Consider the following 12,803-nt stretch of genomic DNA (forward strand, 5'->3'; position numbering starts at 1 on the left):
GTTTGACCCGTTTCCCCGATCGCACCATATCGAGCAGAGCCGATCACGTGACTGTTTCAACGAAAAAGCAGCTTTTTGAAATCCGTTAAATCTTTCCAGCAATCTATTAAAATATTCATAATTTTATTGGTCGCATTCAACACAATGTTTATTTTGCAGCTGCTAGAAGTTTTATTCGCACCATAGACATAGTGTGTGCCTTCCAACAAGCGACACAAATGACACAATGGGCGCGTTCAAGTTGACAAAGCGGCTAGCCTGCTCACCGAGCAAATGAACGTAATTGGTTATTACTTATAGATCCAACCAATCATATTCAATCGCTCGATAAGCATGCCTAGCCGCTTTGCAGTCTTGAACTCGCCCATAGTGTTGCTACTGCTCTAGCGCAATGGACCAATCACAATAAGACTGATTTAATATGTGATTGGTCTGTTATTGGTCGGCAGTCAGAGATTTTCTACGATTTAAGATCCTACGACCGTTACGATTTCTATTGTAGACCCCGCATAAGGCCGGAATCAGATTATGCATTGAAGATTGAGATTGAAGATTGAAAAATTCAAATTTGACCAATCGAAATGAAAGGAGCTAAAATTTCTTTGTCCTTATTGGTCAAATTTCAATCTTTCAATCTTCAACCTCGGCTGTGTTCTAAATTTACTGCCAGCACAGAAAATGCTACAATTTACGTTACGTGCACTATAGATTTTCAGTACTGGCAGTCAATTTTGGAACATAGTCCTCAATCTTCAATGCATAGTCTGATTCCGTCCTTACAATTGGTGCATTCAGTACTACAATCGTTTAGTGAGTGCTCAGTGAGCGCTTGCATCTTATTGGCATATTCCGTTAGAACTAAAAATATAGACCAAACAGATACAAGAACTCACTGAGCGCTCAGTGAGCGGTCGTGGTACTGAATGCACCCATTTTCTCTTTCTCTACAGAGTCTCTAATTTTATCAAAATCACACGAGAATGAAACATACATGGTATCTTTTTCTAACGTTCACACATATCTAACCTAAACTTAAATTTTAATTCGAAAAAATGAAACACTGTGAAACGCGTGTTAAATCTGAAAATTATTAAAAAATTGTTGGCTGTGCAGCACCCTTTTGTAATAATTCAACAGCCAAAGTTATATAATGAAAGAATTTCCTAAAGACAGTGAATGTCGTGCTTTATGGGCAAAAAATGTGGTGAGAATAAATTGAACGCCAAAAAGCTGTTCGTTTCTCTGCAAGGTTAAGTGACATTTGTGTTTTTCGACATATGGTATAAGAAATTTTATTAATTCCTTATAAATTCGTTGTATTGTTTAAATTAAAAAGTGATACAAATATAAGTAAAGTGAAGGCCATCACACGTACAAAAATTTTAGTCGTAATCATAGGTTGCAAGCAAATCAACCAATCACAATCAAAATTACGATCTCGCGTTTAAAAACGCTCGACTGTGATTGGCCGATTTGCTTACGGCCTTACGATTAGAACTAAAATTTTTGTACGTGTGATGGCCTTAAGGTTCCGTATTGGTGCTGCCATTGTGAGAGCATCAAGTCACGTGTACCAATCACGCGGAATCCCGAATGTCCAGACTCTCTATTTCTAGGGACTTTAGTCAAGAACGAATCACAGCATCTCGTCAATGCTGCGACGAACCTAATTGGTTCTGTATCTGTTTGGAGCGCTGATGGGCGCACGTTTCTAGGTTTGTTCGCGTCGCATGCTCCAACATGTTCCAACAAGCTTCTACCATAGCTCTTACTCACTCTATCAAGCGCGTTGAATTGAAATTTGACCAATAAGGACAAAGAAATTTTAGCTCCTTTCGTTTCGATTGGTCAAATTTCAATCCTTCAACCTCAATCTTCAATGCGTAGTCTGATTCCGGCCTAATGCGGGGTCTACAATAGAAGTCGTAGAAAATTGATCAATCACAGTCAAATATGAGAAGAATAATCGACTGTGATTGGTCAATTTTCTACGACTTAAGACCCTACGACCGCTACGACTTCTATTGTAGACCCCGCATAAAGGCATCTTTTCATGTTGACGCTTGACGCTCATTTTCGGCGTTAATATAAATCACGTGATAGAAATTGACGAATATCAAGCGTTAATTTTGATCACGTGACCTATTTTGACGCTGAAAATGAGCGTCGAGCGTCAGCATGAAAAGGCACCTTAAGAGCTATGGTAGGAGTATATTGGAACATGTTGGAGCATGCGACGCGAACAAACCTTAGGTCTGTTCACGTTGCATGAAATCCCCAAATATTTTTGCACTTAAAATGAGATAGATATATATTTGGCCTTGAAAAGAGAGAAAGCGAAGATGTCGAGTGCCAAAAGTGCAAGCAACGCGAACAGACCTCTTCTGTATCCTCGATCGCGACGTGCAAATCCCCCTCCCCCCCCCAGAGAGCCCCTCACGGCCCTGGTCTAGTTGTTGCGTCGCGTGAAGTTGTCTCGTAGGGTTGACGGGGATGAGCCAGCGAGCGGTGTGAGCTCAAGGCGGATTCGTTAATTCGGGACGCTGGTTCGGAGATCATGTAGCTTATTGCAACGAGTTTCCGGACAGTCGTTTTCCGTGATTCTCTTAGCGTAGGAACCGGCTCGCATTAGCAACGTTGTAAGAAACGAGCCCGTTCGCGTTCCATGACTTCTCCACTCGATCACACGTGAGTAAAACGCACTTTGACATTTCGCCTCGCGACGCGGCACGCGGCGACTCCGCGTCCGCGTGAGATACGCGATCGACCGAATCGTCTCGAAGTTCACGTAAACCCGAGGTTTCTCGACGATTCTCGACGAGCGTATGCGAGACTGGACAGACGGGAAAGCTCGTGCACGTGAAACGCGCTCCCCGTCCGTCTGTTCGACGAAACGGGAAATATAGGACATGGTAACATGGTTTTAGGTTAACAGAAGATGACAGTATTAGAAACGGAGGAAGACGCAGATAAACGCTCGGTTCCTCCTAGAAAGAAGTTCTGCTTGTCCCTGTCCGGCCGCGGACGTGCAATTCCCATTGTCGTCCCGCAGCCCCCTCCTACATCCACAAGAGGGGGCCTTCTGGATAGAACAGATTTTTCATTTAGTACGTATACTTCTTATTTATTCTCATTTATTAATGATACCTTATTTATAATCGCCCAGTTAACAAAAGTAACAGTAACATAATATCAATATTATAATTTTCACTCAACAATCTTAAACCTCTATTTCACTCAACAATTCTATATAGCACAAATGTTCTAAAAACGTTCCTATATTTTAACATTTCTATGTTTCTTGGATGTTGTATAGGATGTAACTTATGTATAACATATGTCATTCTATTTGTATTATTGAGTATGAATTCATAATGTTGGCATTATATTAGCATTAATTGGTGTTTACTAGATTATTGCATTTGTAATTGCCTAATAAATATAAAGCAATAATAGTATAACATCAATATTATAATTTCATATTCAATAATGTAACTAGTATGTACAACATATGTTATATTTATTGCTGAATAGAATTACAACATTGATATTATGTTATTATTTGTTATTTTTATTGGATAGTGTATGATTTCAATTGAAACATATCTTTGATTATATTTTGATTCTGTAAAGGTACAAGCAAAATGTTGAATGGCTATCGAAATCAGGTTAGCAATTATCAGGATGGAAGTTACGACATGTCTGGTACCAGTTCGGAAGGATTGAAGATAGCCACTTTATGCAATCTAGGAAATACCTGCTTCCTCAATAGTGTATTATATACTTTACGATTCGCGCCTTCCTTTCTGCACAATTTACATCATCTAGCCACTGACTTGTCTAACCTAAATGATAAGCAACTTCAGACAAAAGTAATTACTAAATAAACAGATTAATTTGTTCTAAAACGAAATTGTTTTGTTTATGTATACATGTTAATCCAAATTTTAAATTATCAATATTTCTTTTTGTAGGCCAAATCTTCTTCATTAGGTAGAACCGGTGTATCGTTAACATCGAGCAGTAGTCGTAGTTGGAGCAGTAAAGATCTATTGGCATTAGCTGGGTCAACATCAGAAGCCAATAAACCACGTATTCAAATAGCCACTGAAAGATTACACGAGCTCTTTATGGCACTACGAGCTTCGGAAGTACGAGAGAATAGCGAACCGTATCAACCGGATGCCTTTTTACAAGCTCTTAGGTATGTATGCTGATATCAAATTGTAAATATGTTTTGTGTTTACATTACTTTTGCATTGATTTTCTTGTAGAGAAGTAAATCCAATATTTGAAGGAAATCAGCAGCAGGATGCTCACGAGCTGCTAGTCTGTTTGCTTGATAACATTAGAGAGACTTTTCAATTATTGGTCAGATATAGAGAGAGCCAATTCGGTCAAAGCAACGGTGGTTTTCCTGAATTTACCGCAAATCACTCGTCGACAGACACACAGTCAGAGAGCAGCAGTTCCGGGAAGAGAAGCATTCGTAAGTCCAGAAAGAAGAAGAAGATTACGAGCAGAGGGAGTTCGGTATCTCTTGCGCAGCCAAATACGAACGGCGTCGTAGGACCCGCGAGACTGTATGAGAACGGTCACGCAGAGTTTGTCGAAAGTAACGGCGAGATTGGAATACGTAAGCCGGAAAGCAAGAAATGTTTTATCTCAGAGGATTTTGAAGGTGTCAGCCTATTGCGCACAACATGTCTCGAATGTGAACACGTGACGGAAAGGAAGGAGACATTTTGCGATATATGCGTTCCCATTGACATCGATCGTTCGAATGAGAAAGGTATGCACTTAATTTCTATTCGTAGTACATGTGAGATCAAAAAGATATGCTATTATTAATAATATCGTTTGAGCTCGTGCGACATATTTTTCTAACTTTGTGTAAAGTACTTTGTATAATCAAAGGAATAGAGGATAGACAAAAGAGTAAGGGAATAAAAGAATAAGAGCGAGCTCTCTGAAGTTTTTTTTTCGAAAGATGGAATAACCTAGCTTAAATGTTTTATACATTCCATAATTAATCTGTAATTCATAGTAACGTGACTTTTCTTTATAGATAATGATGGTGAATTGGTGGATAGCAGTGAGGTATACAAACGCGCTGTAGTGACTAGTGAATTGCTTTGGGGTAGGGATAAGTACTGGTGTGCACGGTGCCTACGGTATAATGAAGCTCGTAGAGCCGTATGTTTTCCTTCCTTACCCAGACTCCTTATCTTGCAGTTGAAGAGGTTTTCTACTGCTGCTGGGTAAGTCTCGTACGATCTTTCAGTACAATTAGAAACAATAAATAACTGAAAAATATAGTTCAAAGTTTATAAAAAATATCAAAAAATATTTGCATATTTTAACATTCGTAACAATCATAAAAGTAGCAGCTGCATTAAAATTACAAATGTTTTGCTAATTAATTTTCTTTAAGAAATTTATCACACATAATTTTGCTTTTGAGTCCTTACATTTATTATATTGAAAAACTTTTGCAATATTTTGCATTGCGATTGCAGTCTAATTTACTTTTTCAGTTCGATGGAGAAAATCAATAATCACATGCCCACGCCACTTACCTTGCAATGCTTCTGCGAGGAGTGCAGTAATGATGAGACCCATGGGACGACAGCTGGTAGTAGCACGGAGACGCGACACGTGTACAAATTATATTCGGTTATAATGCACCAAGGTGCAACGATGACCGCCGGTCATTACGTCGCTTATACACGTTTACCCGACGAACCTGCGTACGCGGAGTATTCCCAATGCGATCGCGACAATAAACGGCAGAATTTGAGTCAGGCTGGTACCGCGAGCGCGAACTCGTCATCGTCTTCTTCCTCTTCAGACAAACCATTGGGTATACTTAAGTACTTGTACAGAAGCAAGCCCAGCACAAACGAGAATAAGGAACAGCTGGTGAATAGGATCGGCTGTCGTAGCATGGACTGTTGCGGCATTAAACGAAATAAACAGGGCGTCACATGGCTGGAGTGCGACGATGAGGCGGTACACGTGATCCCACTGCGAGAACTCGAGGACAAATTAGCGCCCAACGCGCGGAATTCCGCCACCCCTTATCTCTTGTTCTACGTGAGGTCGACGACGTAAGCCGCCGTTTTTTGTCTCCCTCCCGCGACGGAAGTTTAATATCAAAATGTCTCGGTTTGGAATTCCAAGCGAGGCAACGAGCACACGATGACAAAAACGGGCCTCGTTCTTCCCATACTTGCCCTCTCTTCCTTCTCCTCTCCCTCTTCTCTTCCTCCGTATTCTCCAATAATTACGCGCTGTGATGTATCGCACATTCCAGATCACCCGAGTTCTTCTTCCTCTATACGTGCCGCATCGGGTTTTAGAGAGGCGAGCGTGTATTATTTTCGTAGGAAGTAAAACTGTCTATCGCCAATCATGTTACGTAAGGTAGAGTCCCGGCGAGATCGGGTGGTATACGAATCGACCTCTGTATATGTAACGAAACACCATCGAGCTCGATTTAACGAATCGTAAAGCGAGCGACGCGATTCCGCGCGTAGACGACTTAGCCTTAGTTGGGACGTGGAACGTTTTATCATTCAGTTATCTGTAAAATAAAAAAAAATTATGTATTCTTGACACACCTGTCTATCGCACGTGCTTTGTGCCGTATCGTGAGATGGAGGCACCTGACCCAATCCTTAGAAAATCTACAAGCGACTTTATACCGATAGACGTCATTGGCGACGTAGCTTGAATATTTTAGAACGTCGTTTATTACAAACGTCTATCGTTCCACAAGTACTTTTCGATATTAATCGATCACACGCTGGAAAGTAGCTACAATTCAATTTCCATCTGTTTGAGTAAATAAAGAGTTCTTCACGTGAATCAATCTTGAATTACAATATAATGAAAAAGAGCTATTGATGCACGATCGATGGAAAGAAATTCTTTTCATCCTCATAGCCGTCAGCGAACTCTGCTAAATTCCAGTTAGGAATAAATTCGGCGAAATTTTATCTTTGCCGTATATGCACATACGGTCTTTCGTAATGTCGCGTGTACACATGCTGAAATATTTGTATAGTGTCAGCTCAATCATACGTGGCTACATCCATATATCGATCATTTCCATAGGGGGTCAGTAGTGGAGTAACGTTCCACCTGTCAGTCGGACACATAGTAGTTCCTACTACTTCCAGACGTGATACATTCAGTAGTTCATATCTCTTAGGTGAAGTACGTTCCTACATGGCTATGTTCTCGTCGACATTCCTCGAGTAAGGCAAAAGGCAAGTGGCTAAATTAATTAAATAATATTTTTTATACTTGAAGATTTACTTAGCAAAATGTATGAATAAGAAACCAATTTGATCAAAACTTTTTGTTCCTATAATATAACGTTTGTTAATTAATTTGGAAAAAGTCGTATAATGTTAATTTTTATAACAACTAATTTTTTTTATTTTTATTAAAATATAATTACGAATTTATATCTTTTATAATGAGTGCTGCATTAATTTATATTGATATCTATTACTTTGTATATTTTAGAGAAATACTTGAAAAATATCCCTGGTGAAAAAAATTTCGCTGAAATTATTCCACGTTTTGGAACATTTCAGCGAAATTGCTGAAAATTTGCTGAAATTTTACTGAAAGTGAATTTTTCAGCTAACATACTGAAAAATCGTTGAAATTAAACTGAAATTACTCTAAAATTTTGCTGAAATTTTGCTAAAAATGAATTTTTCGGTTAAAAATCGTTAAAATTAAACTGAATTTTTCTGAAATGCTGAAATTTTATCGAAAGGTATTCCAAACGTGGAATATATTTCAGCGAAATTTTTTCACCAGGGATCTATTTCACAGCATATTATTTAAAATATTATTTTGCCACGTATTATTTAATGCAACGCTATTACTAATAAATTTCATAAAGAAAAAATTCTGTATTATAATTTTTACATTTCAATAACGGTATCCAAATTTTACGTTTCAAACATTTACATATTTTGCGTTTAGAATTTCTTAATGAGTTTTCTTCTTTTTGTGCTTTTTTTCGAGTACACAACGTGTCCGAGACATATTCGTTCGTAATTATTAAGCATCGAATTCATTATCATTATGGTGAGTAAAGTAATAAGGAAATAATTGTATATTGACGTAAACACACAATTTTCACCATTTTCGAAAGTTACGTAAATCGTGTGCAAACAGTTTCTATCGCGAAAGACCTAGCAAGGACATCGGCACGATGCATAAATCATCTTCCTTTGGCCTCTCAATATTAATAACTTCCGCGATGAGGATCTTAATGGAAATTTCAAGCTTTCTTTTTCACGCCGTATATATTGTATACATTCGCATTCTGAACGTGATCGATACACAACAGTCGCAAAGACACCGATAAACTGATGTCGCGACGCGACGTGATATATCTGAGCACGCTGTTCACGAAACTGTAACGCGTCATCGAAAATATTTCGTTTCCGTCGAGGAACCGTTTGTCAACGTTATCGAAATGAATCAACCCAAATACGTCCAGCGTTTCGTCGCGGGATACGGATTTCAACGTCGTCCTCCCCGCGATGTGTTTAAAGCACACGGCGAGACCCGTAGTAGGTCACTTATCACCACGTATAATCGCCTAGTCGAGTCTGCAACTGCAACGTAGTGCACTGTCTCGTGAATGATATACTTATGCAACACTAGAGTTGAATGATATAGGCATGAGAAAAAGAGAATATCGCACGCATTATTTGACCGCAAAATCAATGACGCGCTTTGCATAAGAGTCACCAAGTTAACAAGTCGTGAATAAAGAACGACTTTTTTTAACAAAAGATTCTGACAAGGGAACGCAATCAGCCAACTGTCCATCTTTGATTTTTAATAAGTTTTGGATACGTTAAAATATTAATAAAAATAAAAGACGCGATTTTTTAAATATGTGTTAAGTGTCACACGTTAAGAGGGTGGAAAAATCACTGCTTTGAAAAAATTGATTTTTTCTTTCAGAGAATATCGATTAAACTATGAAAGATATGAAAAACCATTTTAAATAAAAGTTGAATAATTTTAAGAATATATATATATACTTTATAAGAATAATTAAAAAATATTTTTTTAATTTTTTTCATTTATTGAAAAATAAAAATTTGTTTAAAAATTCTTTCTATTATTATTATAACTCTTGCAACTATTCAATTTTTATTTGAAACATTTTTTATATTTTTTATAATTTAGACGATATTCGCTGTGAAAGAAGAAACTGATCTTTTTTTCTTAAGAGAGAGTTTCACTCCTTTAATGTGCGACTCAGCTTATAAAAAAAAATCATAACCTTCATTTTTGTTTATATTTTAACATATCCAAAGTTCATTACAATATTAAAATCGAAGAGGAACAATAGCAGATGTTCCCTTTTGTGAGAGCATCTCCTGAAGTCGTGGAATAAAAGCACATAATTTACTTTAAGTTTTATGTAGAAATCAATAAAATTTCATAAACCACTTTTATCTATTACTCACATAAAATTTAAAAGAGGGAATTTCAATACTTTTAGTTTAGTTGACAAACGATAGCACAAACATTTTCTCAAGACATTTCTTCATTAAGTAAAATTGCTTATCTTCGTATTGCTCAAATCGTTATTCGTATTATTCCCGCAAAATACGAACAGTAATATATTACATTTATTTTATAATTTCCCACTCAACAATATATTGTGTAATATAACACATGCTGTACATAACCGCAATTAAGTCTACTCTACAATGTGATCTTTAATTCCTGTTTTTTTTTTGCTTTTTTTCCACTTTTTACTTCTTGTCTTCTTGCCTTTTACTCAGTTCCTTCATTTTCTGTCACCTGAGACAAAAGTATTGATGAACTTCGTATGAGATAAGAAACACGTAAAAATAAATGCGATTGTCGATAAAACGGTCGCGAAGAAGATAAAAAAGGAATGAGCAAAAAATAGGAAGCAAAGAACATTGTGGATTAGGAACACTGTAAGATAGAAAATTATAACATAGATATAATATTCTTATTAGTTTGTGTTCTGCGAATTGTTACAAGTATTTTAATTTAAATAAGATTAAAATTATTTTAAAATTATTTCCATGGTTGTGCTTCTTGCAGGAATATTTAAATTGAATTAATTATCATTATGAAGCACCAACAAGTAACCGTAGACATGACGAACATGGTGTTTACCGCTTGCTCCTATTTGGCACTCGCTGGAGCGGTTTGGATATTTTTGCGGCTGATCCAGGCCTGTTTTTGGCTACCGAAACATTTGAAAAGGCAAAATGATGTTCAAAGAATGTTGCAAGATAAGGTAAACTTGACGGTCTTTCAATAATTTTAATTACTTGTGTTTTTCTTAATCGATGCATACGCATAATGTAAACCAATACACATTGTTAACGATATATGAAGTACATAGGCCAACATATATATGTAATTAATACTACTTTAGGTGGACAGTTATGAGAAATATGTGTTAGAATGCGAGGAGAAGGAAAGGACAGAAATGTTGGATCAGATTGATGATGAGAAGAAGAGTCTCGAGATGTCGGAGAAATGGAAGGAACGAAGGGAATGCCTCGACATGCTTAAACGAGAATTAGAAAGAGTTCGCGAAGGTAAAGACATGTCAGATTGGGACGCCTTGCTGGACGAGGAATTGAAGAAGCACGAACTGGAGTCGAAACTTCTGGAGGAGGAAGAAGAAAAAGAAGACTCTAAGAACGACGCTAGTAAAGAGAAAAGCGACAGTGAGAAAGAAACAAAGAAAGTCGAGATCGATACCGAACTAAAGAAGAAGAAGTAATGACTGTATGTGTTTTGAAAGTGCCTTACCGAGACTTTACGATAGTTGTTTCTTATGAAGGAACAATTGCGTGAAAACAAAAATCTCCCCCCAAGCAAATAAATTTTCGAAATATTCCGTACTAAATGCTCATGTATGGCGTATAATAATCAAATAGTCACAAAATGCTTAGTAAAATCGGAATTCAGAGGATACCAATTTTTTACTGATTTGATGATATTTTACTGAAAATTTATTTATTTTCTTAATGAGATTCTAAAGCCGTCTGTATTACCGACTAAATCGTAATTTTTGTATAACAATTACTTTTTTCCTCGTTTACAGATTCGAAAATTCTTTTCCGGGATTAAACTATACGCATTAATACTTGTCTGTGAGGTGGAGTTAACGCCGAGAACGATAAAAAATTTTTCTTAAAATTTTAATTTCGAAATATTTTGTCGTTCTCGGCATAAACTCCACCTTACAGACACGTATTAATACGTATACTTTAATCATGGAAAAGGATTTTCAAATCTATAAAAGAGGAAAAAAGTAATTGTTGTATACAAAAATTACGATTTAGTCGGTAATACAGACGGCTTTAGGATCCCCTTAATATATATATATATATATATATAATTTTATTAATTTTCAATAATCGTTAGAAATGGAAAGTAATTTACATAAAAAATTGCAATAACAATGTATACTGTAACAACCGTGTAATAGCAATCGCATTACAGTTAAAGAGAGATAAATAGCTGCAAGTACGCGCAATACATGTAAATGTGTTCCCAAAGCAGAAATTACAAACAACTATTACTTTTACACACACATAAAATATATACATATAATATATATGCATATTACACATGTATGATACACATACGTATGTCCAGTAAGCAAAAAACATTTTAACGTTGCTACAATGTTACTGAGATGTTCCAAAATGTTTCTTGTCTACTGGGTGTAATTAAGAAAAGTAGTAACTTATTAATCCGAGACATTTATAATCCGAGAGTGAAAGTGAATTAGTTTAAACATATGTACAAAATATTGTATTTGTTTGTCGCCCTTGTCGTCATTACCGGGATCAATATATGCAGAACAAATCGTGAACATCTACCTCGAGGAATTCGTTTTTAATACATATGATATCACATTATCGATATTCCCTCTACATGCGCATTAATATACGTCACAATTTACTTAACCGTTACGAACTGCGGCAGCGCTCCTATAATGGGCTCGATGCTCAATCGTAAATAATGCAAGTGACATCGTATTTACTCACGTATGTACATCTCATCGTGATGAACAAACTTGACGATATTAGCGGCATTACGTTATATACATTTATTATTGCGTTCAGTCGTGTGGATATTTTACGATATGTTTTAGATAGGGAACACGTTTTCGCAACTATAAGAAAATAATTAATTATATTATAGAAAAAATATATTATATATTGCAATATATGACAATTTGTATGTATACGACGTGTAATTTGTTGACTCTGTGTTTTTATATTACAACATTAATATTATAGACATTTGAAACGTACACGCAACACACACGCAGTAACCTTTGTTGTAGAATCAATAAAATGATTATAGTAATTAGATATTCGAGAACTAATATTTTTTTTTAATTTTCTATTATGTTGATTTATGAATAACTTGTTTTAGTAAAAGTCAGCTGGTGGCAATTATGTCTGTTTAGCTGCTCAGTATTGTGAAATGTTGCTCCATCACTAAACAAGACATATCTAAAGAAATTTGGATCGTTTCGCAACATTTTTTGCGACCACCTACAAAATTCTACGTATCATGTCGTTATTAGACAGTGCCTGTGTGAGAGTCACATGGTAAGGGTGATACTTTAAAGATCGTAATAATCTGGAAGCTGTATTTCTTGGAATGCCTTATTCCTGTGTAAAAAGATCGAAGACTTCTTCACAAAATTCAATATTATAAAATGCTGCAGTGATGAGTGGCTT

The 12,803-nt window shown here is 36.4% G+C and overlaps 2 protein-coding genes across 3 annotated transcripts; both read left to right on the forward strand.

The window, feature by feature from the left end:
* Nucleotides 1–2,468: 2,468 nt before the first annotated feature.
* Nucleotides 2,469–6,706, forward strand: Usp1 (ubiquitin specific protease 1). Its single transcript, XM_018458298.1, has 7 exons — nucleotides 2,469–2,688; nucleotides 2,928–3,107; nucleotides 3,634–3,872; nucleotides 3,975–4,204; nucleotides 4,275–4,792; nucleotides 5,069–5,261; nucleotides 5,538–6,706. Exons 2-7 carry the CDS (start codon nucleotides 2,939–2,941, stop codon nucleotides 6,112–6,114), a joined length of 1,926 nt encoding a protein of 641 aa, XP_018313800.1. The 5' UTR covers nucleotides 2,469–2,688; nucleotides 2,928–2,938; the 3' UTR covers nucleotides 6,115–6,706.
* A 328-nt stretch (nucleotides 6,707–7,034) lies between these two features.
* Nucleotides 7,035–11,007, forward strand: LOC108729274 (histone-lysine N-methyltransferase, H3 lysine-79 specific). 2 transcript variants are annotated; one of them, XM_018458311.1, is made up of 3 exons: nucleotides 7,035–7,274; nucleotides 10,129–10,327; nucleotides 10,469–11,007. In XM_018458311.1, the coding sequence occupies exons 2-3, from the start codon at nucleotides 10,157–10,159 to the stop codon at nucleotides 10,820–10,822; spliced, it is 525 nt and encodes a 174-aa protein (XP_018313813.1). In that variant the 5' UTR covers nucleotides 7,035–7,274; nucleotides 10,129–10,156; the 3' UTR covers nucleotides 10,823–11,007. The 2 variants fall into 2 exon arrangements, with proteins under 2 accessions (XP_018313813.1, XP_018313822.1); XM_018458320.1 differs by having other exon boundaries at nucleotides 10,163–10,327.
* Nucleotides 11,008–12,803: the final 1,796 nt, after the last annotated feature.

This window comes from Mycetomoellerius zeteki, unplaced genomic scaffold (assembly GCF_001594055.1).
Source record: "Mycetomoellerius zeteki isolate Tzet28-1 unplaced genomic scaffold, Tzet1.0 scaffold114, whole genome shotgun sequence".
Taxonomy (NCBI): Eukaryota; Metazoa; Arthropoda; class Insecta; order Hymenoptera; family Formicidae; genus Mycetomoellerius; species Mycetomoellerius zeteki.